The sequence below is a fragment of the Pocillopora damicornis genome, chromosome 1 (genome assembly GCF_964200805.1).
Source record: "Pocillopora damicornis chromosome 1, jaPocDami1.2, whole genome shotgun sequence".
Classification (NCBI taxonomy): Eukaryota; Metazoa; Cnidaria; class Anthozoa; order Scleractinia; family Pocilloporidae; genus Pocillopora; species Pocillopora damicornis.
Window position 1 is genome coordinate 32,929,988 of NC_142670.1, and position 16,301 is coordinate 32,946,288.

Sequence of the window (16,301 nt, forward strand, 5' to 3'; positions counted from 1 at the left end):
CCCCGCCGTGGGGGGAGAAAATGAATAGATAAATAAATAGATAAATGAAAAAAGAAAGCTCAAAAGTTTCCACTTATAGTCATATGGTACATGAACTGATTATCAAGCTGGAGTGAAGCTATATCCCAGGTTCAAAATTAAATATATCAAGATAGTCATTCTTAAAAATAAACTCAAATGCTTCATTAAAATCAATTGACACTGAATAACATAGATATGCAAAATTTCAGTAACACTACTGATAATAATAATTTTCTTTTGGATTAACTTGTGACTCAGCGAAATCATTCAAACTGCTCTAAAATGGTGAATCACCACTAACGACTTTAACACGAACAATTTCATCAATTGTAGTTAATTTCCTTTCCAAAAAATCCTAATGATTACGTACTAATCCAGACTTCCAGCCGAGCATAAGCCCACTTTGGAGTGGAAATGATTTTCTTCAGCTCGATCAATAGACCGCTTTAAGGACCATACTTTTTAAAAGGCTTCAAGCGCTGATTAAACAAGACTTCAATCAACCAGAAACGTGAAGCCTTGGTAGAAATCGTTTCAGACGTTGCACCAGCTCCCTGAATCAGGTATTAACTTTGCGTAATGTTTGGCATGTGTGGCATGCATTACCAGCAAACAGGATGGCCAATGACGCTAACACTATATCGAAGATTTTTTCTAGAACTTCATTGGGAAGATTCCAATGTGACATTCGTCATCTCCTCTTGTCGAAAATAAGTCGATGTCTACATCTGAAACAAACTGAACCTCCATCAGCTTATCGCCATTGGCTATATCATTGTAGACTTCATTTTGCAATTCAGACTCCGTCTCGTTTGTTCGGCTTCCATAAGTAAGTCCCTTAGCTATATCTATAGCAATATCCGTGTCGTCACTAATGCCGACGATACTGTCAGGTCCACTTTTTGCGTCAGTGTCACCCATTTCAAAGTCAACGACGTCCTACTCTATATGCATTTTATTTGTATAACCCTCGAAAATTTCTCCTTCTCCTGGGTCATTTGCATCGTATTCTTTTTCACTAGCGTCGCTGTGATCCGCAATTTGTTCCAAGCTCACATAGTGTTCGCCTTGGATCTCAGCAAAATGTCCAAGGTAGACGGTAGCGGCTGAAACACTTACTGACAGACTGAACACATGCTGCCCACCAACTCCTAGAGAGGAAACTATTTAGATGTCGATTTTATGCAAGTTTTCTGCTGCATACAGCGTAATCTGATCCCCATGGGTCCCATCTCGCGCCATATGAGTTACAAAGTCGTCCCAGCAAGCGAACCCATCATCTGCCAAATACTCCAAAAGTGGGAAGCCATCACTATAGTGCGGATTGCTTTTTAAGTACTCTACTATTTCTTTCCTAGTGGTTTCAGGAGATCTAAAAAATGGCTATTCTCTTTGCCTGGTGCGATAGTGCAGCAAATTGGCAATTGCCATCTCTAGGAGGATTATAAACCAATTTAAAACCCTGATTTTCAATGGCCTATTGCATAATCGTCTCTTCTCATAGGTATGTAATACTTTTTGTAGTGGACAATTTTTTTTCTTTTTGGACAGCTTGGCGCATTTTTGTTTCTGTTTTTCTTGCTCTAGTGTCAGGCTTGTGATATCGTCCACAGAGACCCATTTCCTTTCTTCCTTTCCTGAAAGCAAAGAGGCGTATGAAACCTTCTAGGTATGCAACTTGATCTCACGTTTCTCGATACGACCCTCCGTCACATGCCGTTTATTCGATGGTTTCCCTCTCGAACTTACATACACTTTTTCTCTGACGCTGTAAACCGAGGGCGGATTTAAGCGAAGTTGTGTTCGCTGCATTCGCTTGTCACATCTGCTCGTGGCTTTTTTGGCTTGCTTTCGTAATTTCAAAGCTCGCCGGGAGCTCCGATTAAGGTCATTCTTAGTTGGGCGAAAACAAGTCTTGTAGTCTGCTCTCTCTAAGGGCGTTGCGCTTTCGTGCAAAGTATATTTCGAATGGTGTTTTGTAAGCTAGACTTCCTTAAGGTCGTTATTTAGAATTCTCTGATAAAGAGGGAGCTGTTTCGCCCAGTTTATACTTTCTTGACCCATTTTTTGAAGGTCATATCCATTGTGATTGGGGATGGTGCAGGCGACTGTAAATCAATTTTATATTCATGCGATTGCAAAGTAATTTCAAGGCTTTCTTGAACTCCCTTCCTTGGTCGCACTGGATTATTTCTGGCGATCCATGCTCCATATAAATAGATTCCAATTCGCTCGCAATAACCTGGCTGGACTTGCTTTCCAAAGGACAAAGCCAAAGGAAACGGCTGAAAACATCAGTCACTGTAAGAACGTATCTGTACAAATGTCCATTCATCTTCACAGATCCTTTTTTGCCCATATCCATCAAATCTATTTGGTGCCTAACATGAACGTCTCTGGCTCTAGTAGATTTCAGCTTCTTCTTATCAAGAAACTTAGCATTTTGGCGATAATGACTTTTGTCCGTGTTTTAGAATAGTTTGTATTTTAGTTCGACTTACTCCTAAAAAGTTTTCCCTCACTGAGCAAACCAACTTCCCCGCACCAGATCCTTTCGTCCTCTCAAATTCCTCAACCACTACTTTGTTAACTGCTGATGATTTTAACAGTCGACGCCCCTCGTAATATAGTGCCTTAATACCATGGTCTTCTTTCTTTCACTGATATCCTTCCGCCAGCTCTCTAGTATCGCACAGCAGTTGCACGTACTGCTCTCGTCCGTTCTTTCACTGTTGGTTGCGTCTTGCCTTCAACAAGGTCAAGCAGGGCTTCATAAACGCTAAAACAGAGGGTTTCCGGTTCCCTTCGAAGTTTTCGCGATCTTTATAAGCCACAAACCTATCCCACAATAATGCTTGTAATGCTAAATCCATAACAGCTAAAACAATAAATCTCATGTTGAATCAATGCGAGTATAAGCGTTCTACATTCGATCTAGATCTCAAAGAAAACTGCCGGAATATTTCAGTCGGATCCGCCCTTTTTTCCACGCTCAGTTCAACCAATCAATTCAGCGTTGCTGGGCAAATCTTTGTGTTACTTCCAGTTATTTTGAACTGGAAAGTTATGCTCTTTACGTGCATGTCATTGTCATAGTACTGATTCAGTAGAAGAAAAGTCCGTTTCAGATGTCAGGTCACTCTGTTTTATCCAATGTCTGATCGTTCAGGAGATCAGTGCGTCGAGCAAATCTTGTTTACTTTTTCTTTCTTTCTTTTATTCTTTAAATCAATTAGTATACCGTTAAAAAACGTCTCACACGATTACTTGTACTCACATCTCAGAGAAAACAAGAGCACAAATTTTTGCGTGAGTCTTTGGGGACCGGGACATCATTTACAGCCTTCAACATAAACAACCATTTTTAATGTTCATCATATCTCACTCGTGTGACTGTTTCCGGCCTTATATGAAACGTAATCGAGCAACAAGTATGCGCTAAAAATACCTGTTGCTAATGTTGAATTACAGCAATACCTCTTTCATAGGAACTTTGTGACTTGTGATGGTGTGCTGGTCAGCAGCTTCTTTGCATTTACACCTGTTAAATGTAGGTCACTGACTATATGATTCCATGCAGACACATGCAATGCCTTATTCGTTTGTCGCATTTGTTAGTTGCATACATTTCAAGATCAAGAGAACATATTTATCCCAGTTATGTTCTCTTGGAGCGAAAAATGATTTTGTCCAAATTCCTATTCTTAAGGAGATATTCGAGAATTTGAAAGTAATAAATCTCTACAGTGCTGTCACGAGGTCCGAATTGGTAAACAAAATTTAAACGATTGCATTGGAGGCTTATTAAATTGAGGACTAAATGTTGTTACATTTAGGACTTTATTACATTTAGGATCAAATGTTATTATATTTAGGACTTTATTACATTTAGGACAGTTATTACGTTTAGACCTTCAACAAGCTGCTATACTAAATCTAGGGTGAGACGACGCTCTGAATGTTGTTTTAGGCGCAGCCTTAATCTCAAGTACAATAGCATATTGGATAATTGATATTTGGGAAAGGTGGGCTGTAACTTATCATTGGATTCAGTCAAACCATCCATTAACAGATCTGGCTTCCAAGGCCATTAGATATCTTTTAAAATATATATACATATATATATATATATATATATATATATATATATAATTAGGTTTTCCTCTGTTAGATAAAATTGGTGCTGAATTAAAGTTACAAGACCTGTAAGCCAACATTGAGTCCCCATCTCCTTTTTTTTCTGACTTGGAGCCATGCAAATCCACTTCCATACTTTTCAAGGTTCTTCTATTTCAAAATCATCACATTTGCCATAATTTGAACGGAATCCAAACGAGCCGCAAATCAGTCTAAGTTGAGGGATAAGACAAAACAGTTTGTGAAAGGAAATCTTTATAATTACAAAACAAAAACAACTATAGTTTTTGGCAAGTTGGACATTTCAAATGCAAAATAATTTTTTTCGTCAACGTTATTTTTCTTTACTGTAAATTGAACTTAAACAGCACGCGTCGTCAATGTATCGAATCCGATCTCATCGTTTTATGGATTTTCTTGTCGTTTCCAGTTTCGCAATTTGTGACGAACCTGGAACCGCCAGCACTGACATTTTACAATTTGGCACTTTTCTCTATTTACGGTAATGATGTAGATACAATTTCCACAAGGGGCGTCATTATAAACATAAAGAAATATCGCTCAGAAAAGGTTCAAGAAGTAAACCCGTTGTAGGAGACTAGAAATCAAGGATAATGATCTTGTTTATTTCAAGTGGCTGAGGCTGTTTTCTCGCCGAAAGTTTTGATACCCACATTTGGAAGCTCGGCATATTTCATTTTCGTTTTATTTCAACTACACAGAAATAGAGGAGTTAAGGATGGATATCAAATCTCATCATGGGTGAAAGTCAAACTCAAGTTATTCATGGATTAAGAACGTTCATCTCTTACTTTCCAAGATCCAACATTCATTGATGCACAACTCTAGTGTAATTGAATCAAACGCCTTTTTTCATTACTGTCTGGTAGCTATGGTTACGATAGAAACTGTTGGTTTCACACCGATATGATCATTGATATCAAAAATAAAGTTCCTTCTTCCTGTTTGGGCTCTTTGTACAAACAGCAAAATTGGTAAAATAATACCCGGCGAAGAATTTAACCTAATGAACGGATCGACTGGACTAATGCGATTTGGACTATAAAATTTTATCAGTAATTCCTTGAAAATGTAGCATGTCACGTCAGGTGCAAAAGGCATTGTAATTATAGAGTGGATTTTAGTAATTTGTGTCAAACTAACGCAATGCAAATGAATTCGAGCGAAGAAGCAAGAGATTTCGATATTTGTTTTATAATAAATAATCCGTTAAATTACACAGGCATTACTTTCAATTTTCAAAACAAACTTTATTTACAAAGCGAACAACAGTGTCGTCAGCATGCTCTATACTCTCATAAAGCACGCTACAATAAGCCAATCAGAATCCCTGTTAGAATCGTTCAAATTATCTGATTGGCTGTACGAGACTAAAGCTGTCAAAAGTGTCAAAACATCAGTTCAAAAACCATCAAAACTCACATTCTACAATAGTTTACAAACTAAAATAGTTCGGCAAGTCGAATTTAACACTTTTGCCTGAAGTTTTTAAGTCTCTAATACAGAATCTTGGAGTGAAATGTTCAGTGAACTTCAGCCGAATTATGGCTCATAAAAACACGCGAGTTTTTTCACATGACAAGGTAGAAAACAAACTGTTCAAGGCGAGTGTTTTTTGAATGAACGACAGCCGAATTCACCGGAACATGAAGATCGCTCGTGATGACAGCGCCGCAAAACTCGGCTGCAGTGACTGATGTGACTTTCCACTCAATGTATCGAAAAGGATATCAGAGCAAGCTCTTATTTTTTCACTCGAAGGGTGGCCGATTTAGTTTCTGAGGCTTGCTTTACTGTAATGACCGGAGATCGCCATGATGAGCGAACCGCGATGAACTTCAGCATGATCATATTCGCTCAGACACCGTCATGATTAGTATGAATTTTAACAATTTTGCCAGTTTGGTTAAATTTTTCATCATTTCTGTTTTATTCTGTTTTGTTTTTGAACACTGAACTTTATATACTATACGAGTTTTAGCTGTGTTTGATTTTTATTACCGTGCGTAAGCTTGCAATCTAACTGAGCGTGAAAATCTTTAAAACTCGGAATGTTTATTTTGTTTTTCCTTTGAGGATTTTCATATCTGCTCACGTTTAAATAACGTAAATTACGGCGCCAGGTATGTTTGCAAATCTTTGTTTGATTCTTCTGTTGCTACTTGCCGGCTCACTTCAATTCCGAAATTTCACTTTCAATTATCGGAAAAAAAGCTAAAAAGAAGTCCCGGAAAAGCTCGAACATAGTACAATTGGCAGATGGCGTGACAGCTTTAGCTCAGCTCTATGCTCTATACTCTCATAGAGCACGCTCTTTCAACCAATGACAGCGCGCGTTTTATCGGAACTTTATTATAATATTATTTAGATTGCATTAAATACAGTAGCTCAAGCGTTCATTAATGCATGGTGTTTCTTGCCAATGGTCCTAGCCAAACTGAACATTGAAATAAGGAATTGGTCACAAGATATGTGAGTTTAAAAGGGTGGGAATCTGGAAAAACAAGGATCCTCCTTTCATTAGGACTGAAATTAATGGGGGCCCTCTTATTTTAATTTATGTTTTTGATTTAACCTGCCTCCTCCCCTGGAATGTTCAGGGCACATAGATGAAGAGAACATTTTTTGTATTTTGATGCATAAAAGTTAAATTACTAGTATTTGGCATCCACATAATCAGAAAGCAAGAATGTAAAGCTTTAGCTTAATTGGTTAAAAAAATTAAAGGAAGAGAGTTTTGCAGACCGTGTCTGACATTTTATCCTGGTTCTGGATATTTATTTAAGTAACGAAGACACAATCAGTCTCATTCACTCTCACTTTCCACTGAGCTTGTGGAAAGATGATAACATCATTATTTCTCTAAATGAAGAAAGGAAAGCCTGCCCTCTTACCACGGATAGTTCTGTTGGGCATCATCAGTTCAAGATGATTGTTCCAGGTAGGTTAACCTTAAAAATAAGTTGTAAAAATTTCTTGAACCTGTCATTGTACATCTTGAATGTTTGACTCAATTTTTACCTCACCAACCTAAACTGAATAAATAGAAACATGAAATTTATTTGTTCTCCTTTTGAGGTGTGGATCAAAATTCCGAAGTCATCACAGGCTTATACTATAGGTTTACAGGAAATCTGTATGTGCATGTGTTTTCAGCATATGAAACTGGGATTATGACTACTTCAAAAGACTTTACTACATGTCATGTAGGTACAGGCAGGTGTTGTAAAAAAAAGTTCGCTTAGCTTTTTCATTAGTACACATTTCTTATTCCAAGAACCTTTTTTATCCAGCCTGTGCTGAATTATAATTTTCCACCAAATTTTATTATTATTTTTTAAAATATTATTAGATCTCCTAGTATCAGTTAATATTCTTCAAATCTTGCAGATGTATGGCAGATTATATTTGCTCTGAATCTCCTAACATTTTACAATTTGAAGGGACTGGTATTGGCTATAAAAGTAGAGTCAAATGAAAGGTTTTTGCACAACCTATGCATCGAGTTTTTGTTATAAAATATTGTATCCTTCTCAAAACTAGTTTATCAGAATAAGAATGAGTTAACGGGAACAAGTATGGCTTTCATGATGATAGTTTCCAGATTTGAAAAAAAGACGCTGCCTACTAAAATCCTCAATTCCTTTACCTTGATAGCCTAACCTCATCAAAACATTGCCAACGGGAGTGATTAGCAAATGATTGATACCGACGAAGGCGTATTGCCACATACATCCTCCTCAATCCTGTTAGCTTACTATGGTCATGGCATTTCAAACATGGTGCATATGCCACAAGTTTTACATTTCCCTGACTAATTACTTTGTAATAGTGTTTATATGTTGAGGAAATGGTTGGGTTGAAATATAATACAAAGACTTGCCAGTAGATAGTTTTATTACAGAGACTTGCCAGTAGATACTTTTATTACAGTTTTTATTCAGTGTAACGTGGGGCTGGAAAATAAACTAATCAGAGCTCCGCTTTTAGGCTTGGCTAAATCTGTATATTAAATCTTATGTCTAACAGTCGGTTTACACTTGTTCAGAATGTTTGGAAATTGCGCAAGGTCGACTGCCGGTCTCAATTCTCAAAGAGCTAAATGACTGGCATTTCGTTTCCTTAAAATTTAGAAATTAAGAGAACCTATACAATTCAAACTATTATATATTAATGAGGAACTGGTGAGCGATCCCGAGGAGATCTATAAATCTCAATTCTGACGCTCGGTTCAGGCTGGGCTTTTTTATATGTTAAAGAGATACACGTCGGAAAGAAACTGAGCAGTAGATTGGTTGATACAAAACACTTCCTACCATTAGGTTGCCACGGCCATAGGTTTTTATAATTCATAGAAGAATGTCAATTTTCTGACCAATTTCACGAGCGAATCCTGATGATGATCTCAAACCTCCCCTCACATCAATCCTTTGTATCCATAGATTAAGGAAGTCACATACCGTCTAGATGAGTTGATACTTCCTTAGAGTAACATGGAAAAAGGGTCGATTTTCTTGGAAACCCAACATCAGCTTATTTTACTAATCTATTACGTATCATATCCATGAAATGTACCGAAGAATCGGAAACGAAAAAACAAATGACGAATATGGAAGACAAGGAAAGCGTATGATTTTATTCACTAACCAACTTTAACTTCCATTACAAAAAACGAATAAAGTGATCACGAATCTGTCGACTGTTTAAATAATGGACATAATTAACATCAAAAAGGAAATTGTCACCATCTTTCACCATGAAAGAGAAATACGTTTGTTGTGAAAAGCACATGGTAGTTTTCCCTCGTTTTATGTTCGTCCCCTACCGTTCCACCCCCACCGAGAAAAGTTGGCGAAGTAGTAGGGTGTAACTGGCAATGGGGCAAAAACCCTAGATACTGCGTGAAACTGTAATTAACGTAGATAAACCTGTCTCTGAAAAATTCCAAGTTATGTACTTTATCATCTTAAAAGGTTATCTATAACGTGCGTTAACTCATACCAGTTCTAAATACTTGTCGATTTGTGTGCCTTTTGTTTTATTCTTGTTTTTAATTTTAATTTCTTGTTTTTTGTTTGTTTGTTTGGTTTTTTGGCAAACAAACAGACAGAGAAAAAAACAAACATAATAAAAGCGTCATAAATTTTCTATGAACTTCATAGTGATTCGAGTCAATTTGGGCTAATTCCTCGCTAGTTCTTAAAAACCTAGCATAGAAACAACACTTTTTTCACTTTATCGAAAGTCAAAAATCGAAACACTGGTGGAGCAAAAAGACTCCGAAAATACAGTTCCTCAAAGGCGCATTTGCGGTGTCTACAAGAGATAGATATAAACGCTTTTTTTTTTCTTTTTACTACATTTGGCTTCTGGATATATAACAAAGCACTTAATGTCTCTTCCCAATGGAAACAATCAGTCTTGCTTCCCTCGAGTCTCAAAAACCACTATTTCCAACGGTAGAAGACATTACAGTAAGTGCATTTCACCATGGCACTAGTCTCTGTTATCACTACACAGTGGATTTTTCATGGAAACTAATTTATAGTCTAATTTAGCGGGATGTCACTGGCGTAGAAATTAGCTTAAAGTATCGATGATCATTATTGTTAAAGGACTAGGCTACGGAAGATCCCTAAAGTACTTGCACCTGTAATCGCCATAGGAATCTTCTTATTCAGAAAATTCCTTTGCTTTCCGTTCAGTCTGAACCACAGTAGCGCATTTTACAACCTGGTGGCTTTAAGATATAGTAGATATAGAAGGATCCACAGTTTTTTACGCGAATGTAAATGCAACTTTTTCCAGTAAAGCAGACCTCCCTGGACTCTTCACCCTCTTCCACTGTAGGATGAACACCATTCAACCAGCCTGGAAAGGTTGTACCGCAGTGGGATCGATCCACTTTCGTTGTCGCCATTTTTGTTCCTGCAGCTCCCACGAAACGATACCATCCCTTGAGGAGTTTGTCGTCACACAACACTGGAGAGTTGGGCGTTTCGTAACTGCTCTTTCGGTTTGAATCACTCAGTTCGTTGTAATTAAAACACGGATCGACTATAAAGTTAAATAATAATTTTAAGACGATCGCATTTATTAGAATGAAAGGCTATTATTAGATATGGATAGCACTATCTAAATTCTCGTTTCCTCTTTCTTCAATGAAATGTCAAAGGGCCACTTTAGGTAATAGCCAACGTAGTTTACTCATAACCAAGCGGCCATATGGCCATTTATGGCAATCTGAGCGACAACTATTTAGAGCGAGTCTGACAAATACCGAACATAACTGATCAAATGGTAGATATCAAACTTACCTTCACAGTTAAAGCCATCCCCAATGTAATTAGTGTTACAAGAACAGTTGTATGAGCCCTGTGTATTGATGCAAGAGGCATTCGAATGGCATTGTTTTATTTTATCAACATGAACCTCCCTGCATTCGTCAATGTCTGAAAGAGAACAATCATACTAAGTCAAGATCAAACTACAACGAATGCCACCAGAAGATAAAGGAAACTAAATGTCCCAAAATTTGATACTCGTACTCTTTTAACACCAATGATTGCTACGAAATGAGCAAGACGTTCCCTCAAAAACTTGAAGTAATAAATATCAGCGATTTACCTATCTGAATGGCAAGACAATGAAAATAATTTCAGAATCTAATTATGAGGCAAAATTGTCATTGTTAGGTGAAATAATTCCTTTTTGTTATTTACTATAGAGATCCATTTTGTATTCTACAAACACATGTTGCGTTGCAGTGCAAAATAATGCATATGATGCAAAATGTGTTGTTATACAGCTATAACTTTTTCCCAATAGTGCGCCTTATCATTGGTTTCTTTAGTTTCTTTGGTTTCTCATAAAATCTAACAATTACCATTTTACCGTTAAAAGTCTCTTAGTGGGCAACATTTTGAAGTTCTATAACGCCAGAGAGTGCAGTGATATCCACGAATTTTGACCAACGGTTGCCGACTGGTTTAAAGAAGCTTTTATCTCTTGCACACGTGCAGTAAGAATTGAAGAGAAAATAAGAATATGGCGAATGCAAGTATAATAATACCAATGAAAAAAAAGAAAAACGATGATACCTAACAATAATGATATTATTTTAAAACAAATCTTTACTAAACAAAAATGCGAGATTTTCCGTAAAAAAATCGGATATCAACGACAGCCTGAAACTATAAAAAATCCGCCATTACGGTTGTAGGACACAATAAAAATATTTCCACGCTCTCATTACAGAGCACGATAATTCATTCCATTTTAGGTTTCCTTTTTGATACACAGGATTCCGTTATATTTAAATGGGTAGCCAATACGAATTACGTCAGTGATTGTTAAATTTTTTTTATTGAAATATATTCTGTACATACACTGAATTTTCTTTTCATCTTCATTTTGCTGTTTGATGCATTTAGGAAACTCTACATCTTTTATCTCTACGATTCAGACCCAAGCACTAACTGTGGGTAACTGCCTTTCCCTACGTTACAAACATTATCTTGGCTTTCCACGGTATAAAAAACAATGAAAACAACAACAACAACAAACACAAAATTATCATTAGAGTCGAAAATTATATGAAGGCCTCTAAGATTATTGACTGTACCTGTACAATTGCGTCCATCTCCAGTATAACCAGGTTTGCATGTGCAAACGTGTGATCCGTTTGTGTTTTTACAGGAAGCATTTACGTGACATTTGTCAGGGTATGTTTTGCATTCGTCGATGTCTGTCAAAAAAAAGAAAGAGAAAAGGAGGAAAGAATGAAGAATGGGAGTGTGTTTTTATTCAAGAGTCAAGAGTCAAGATAGAAAAAAAAATAAGAAAACTTGTTTGCAATTTCCTGGATTCATGTGGTTCTCGGGTTGGATCTGTAAGTCAACCCGTTATTTATTAAATTTTTTCACATTGGTACAGCAAGTACCACTTAAAACATGCGCCATAAACTGCTCTTATTTTACCACAGGAGCACAAAAGTCGATGAGTAGACAACCCAAGAAAGAACGAACAAAAAGAAATCATACATGACCGCATTTCCTTGCTATTCCGAATGTTCTGGTGTTGTATTTGAATCTGACTTACCTTATCATTATCATGACGAGCTTTGCTCACCAAAAGAATTTATGCAAATGAGGCTGAGGCGGATCTGAGATCCGCCTGGCAATTATTAACTGTAAGAGAAGAACTGACTTCGCACCCACAGAACGACCGAGGTGTTGCGGATGAATTTTCAGTAATTACTTTTTTGGCACTTTTCGGCGTCCAAATTGCATGGCGAGAGTAACCCAAAACCTTAAAGCAGACCCTTCTTGTCACAATACGAAGAGAGACAGAGCCAGGTGGAAAAAAAAGGAAAGGTTCTGCCTTCAGATAACAACAGCCCAAACAGAACTGACTACCCAAGAGAGACAGAACCAGGTGAAAAAAAGGGAAAGGTTCTGCCTTCAGATAACAACAGCCCAAATAGGACTGACTACCCAAGAGAGACAGAACCAGATGAAAAAAAGGGAAAGGTTCTGCCTTCAGATAACAACAGCCCAAACAGAACTGACTACCCAAGAGAGACAGAACCAGGTGAAAAAAAAAGGAAAGGTTCTGCCTTCAGATAACAACAGTTCACATACGAATGACAAAACCGGAAAAAAATTAAAAAATGAAGGTTCTTCCCTCACGGAGATAAGTCTGATTACACAAGAAATAACAAAAGAACGAGAGTATCTTCAGGATTCTACTTTCGAAACTGCGAAATAGTACAGTACGATTAGTAAGAAAACACACTAACCTGCCAAGAGCGCGTCATCTTATAGGGAAGGAATATTTGAGCTGTGATGTCAGGGTTCATTCCATAATTAGTTCATCTTGCTCATGTTAGGTTTCAACAGTTTGATAATACACCATGTGATTTTAAGCATCTGTCACCTAACTATCACAGAAATAATTCCTTCTCTTGCTTCGAAAGCACAGGAGTAAAGGTAAACCTTGCTTTGCTGATTAAATGGTTTGGGCATCATCATTTTCGACTCAAAGGTTATTAAGCAGCGAGATTTATCGCGCGTCATCATATAGCTCTAGACAGAAATTATCAGGCATACAACCTTATCTAAAAGCCAAATTGGACAGGCCAGCGAGTAGAATTTGTTCCTCGCGAAGTTTTACACAGTTAAGACCTTACCTTAAGGAAAGAACGATGGCCCCTTTTCGCAGATACCGCCGAATATACCCGTACCTTCGCACAGAATTTTCGCGGGATAAGTTCCCGCGCTTACCTGATGATTGGCACTACTGTCTATTTTATACTGAGAGAGCTCCTCAGTATGGACGCCAGAAAAGTATTATCAAAATATCTACCCAATCGTTTCAAGTGTTAAATGATACTCTTGTATCTCTAGAACATACTGCAGTCGAAATCTCTCTTGAAAACAAGGTCCTTACCGAGCGGCTCACCGGCTTCCATGTTGACTTAGGGTCAAAGGTCTGATCAGAGTGAAATACAAGTTGGCTAACACAATTTAATTTTGGTACTGTCGTGACAGAACAGATAATCGCTCTTTGCGTCACAAACCAATAAATCTGTAGATCACGAACAAAACATGCTGGGTACAATAACTGTTACTTGATAGTCATGTCACGCACTACAACCAGGCTATCCTCAAATGCCATGACACACTACGGCTTAGCTAAGCCGTTCTTGTCGCTGAATCATTCTACAATTATGAAAATTGCCATTCACGCCATGAATGCGTAGTTATCTCCAAAGAGAAAATTGTGCAAAAGAGTCCTAAATTTACGTAGCTCTCCTAACGCGCAAGCCGCGCGGATCCTCGCGCCTGTTTACATTTTAATTGTTAACGTCAATTAATTTCACGCTTGAAGCCAAACACCTCGCTTTCACTTGCTAATTGAGCCCTCTCGCTTTACTTTGACAAGCCTATGGATCATTTTACGCATCCCTGGTGAGAATTCTTCTCTTGAGCAAAGCTCGTCATGTAGGACTTTTATTAGCTTTAAGGAAGGCTATAAAATTCACCTGTACAATTACGTCCGTTCCTAGTATATCCAGGGTGGCATTCACATACATGTGATCCAATGGTATTTGTGCAACCAGCATTCACATGACAAGAGTGATTTCCTTTACATTCGTCAATATCTGAGAAATCAAAGACGAAAGGAAAACGAGCCATTACCGTGTTTCAGATTACATTCCGTAAACTGTTATCATCACATCTCTCGATTAATAAATTTAAGTTGGGCGGCTGCCTCAGCTGATACAAATATTAAATCAGAGCTTACCACGATATCAAAGCAGCCGGACAAAGAAACAGACCAAATAATAATTACTTTTAATAGTAATCAAGTATCTAACGGCTTCTGAGACTATTGACTGTAACTGTATAATTCGTTCCATCAAGGTTTGCATGCACACACGTATAATCCTTTTGTGTTATTACACATAGCGTGCACGTCGCATTTGCCAGGGGTTTTGCATTCAACAACATTTGTCGAAAAATAAATGAAGAACGAAGGAAAAGGACAAAAACACAATATCACCCGATGACAAACATTTCGGTTTCTATCAAAGAACTACATGCGATTCACAATTTGCAAAACCCTTAATTCATTTGCAGCTTTATTGTTCTAAGTGGTTCTGTAGTGGGACCTTTCAATCAAACTATTTTTCCAAGCATTTACCATTTATAATACACGAAAAGCATATCAACTGCTCTTACTTTGCTATGGAAGGGCGTCGAGCGTTAAAGAAAAAAAAAAACAAACAAAGAGACAAACCAAAACAAAATAAAACAAAATATACAAACGAGCGAGCGAAGAAAACAATACATACGCTTACTAAAATATAGTGAGAAATTTTCTTTCGGAAAGATTCAGTACAATATACAACGAGATAAATTCACGCCACGTTCACCAACTAAAGGATAGTTGTCATACTAGCATTGAAAATCAGAAAAAATCTCTCATATACGTCATTTTAAGGGTTGACATAGACTCATACCCTTTTCGCAACGTTCTCCCTCGAGTCCAGGAGGGCACAAGCACCGATATCCCTTGAGTGTAAATCCAGACTGGCAAGTTGCATTATTATCACAGTAAGGACTCTTGTCACAAGCGTTCTAAAGAAGAAGAAAAAATGAAATGAAATAAAAAAAAGAAGATGGAGGGATTGAATGAAAGAAGAAACTAATTACGGATGATCGAATACACGAAAATTTGCATAAACATTGATTATTGTTTTTACATTATTCTAAGATGACAATTTCGAAAAATCGATTTGTAACTCACCTTCGAGCCACGATAATAAGACTTGGCATCAGTTGTCAAGTCACTGTCATATTTCATATGCGTGGCGTTATTTAGTTCACAGATGTGACCTGGTTTATTATTCTCTGGATCTTTTTTGAAGTTAAGACTGACACAGTCGTCGTTCAGGTAGCACATTAGCTCACAGTCATCCAAGTTATCGACGGGTTTCTCTTCAATGGTGTGGTTTACCAACCGTCTTTCAGCAAAGAAGTAGTAGTCCGGAAACACCATCGCGCGCGCGCGCTCCCGCTCTAAAATAGACAATTTGAAATATGGTTATGAAGCATACTGTTCCGTCGCAAAAAAGTTAAATTTCGAGTTAAAAGTTCCAAGAACAAATCTCTTTGCTAAAATTCTCGGATCTCAGCAAACAATGGTGGCAGATACGCCGAGAACGAAAATCAAAAAAAACATTTCACGAGAATGACGACGATTGGTTAAATGTAATTAAAAACTTGGTAAATTGCTTCGCCGTTTTATACAATTAAGCAATGACATAAGACTACCTTAATTTGAGAGTTGGAGGGTTTCTGAGGTACGGGACCTTTACTGCAAATATTTCGTGTTCCACATGAATTTGGCAATTCAAGAAGCTCGTACGATTTTAGAAGAGTCTATCGATCACAACCATAGAAAAGACGAGCTCATCAAACACTCTGTGAAATTCCAACTACAAAGGGAGTTGATCGGTGTTTGCATTTTTGATGTAGTTGTCATCAGTGTAATGAGCACAATTTAAATTATCTTATAGGGAGCCTTTAATATCTCAATTACTTTGACCAGGGATG

At 37.5% G+C, this 16,301-nt stretch overlaps 1 protein-coding gene across 1 annotated transcript; it reads right to left on the minus strand.

Annotated features, from left to right (window-relative positions):
- Positions 1-9,670: 9,670 nt before the first annotated feature.
- On the minus strand, positions 9,671-15,758 carry LOC149053396 (uromodulin-like). The gene is made up of 5 exons (XM_089182918.1): positions 15,493-15,758; positions 15,206-15,323; positions 11,804-11,926; positions 10,497-10,631; positions 9,671-10,236 (listed from the first exon to the last, which is right to left on the minus strand). Exons 1-5 carry the CDS (start codon positions 15,742-15,744, stop codon positions 9,881-9,883), a joined length of 984 nt encoding a protein of 327 aa, XP_089039044.1. The 5' UTR covers positions 15,745-15,758; the 3' UTR covers positions 9,671-9,880.
- Between the last annotated feature and the right edge of the window lie 543 nt (positions 15,759-16,301).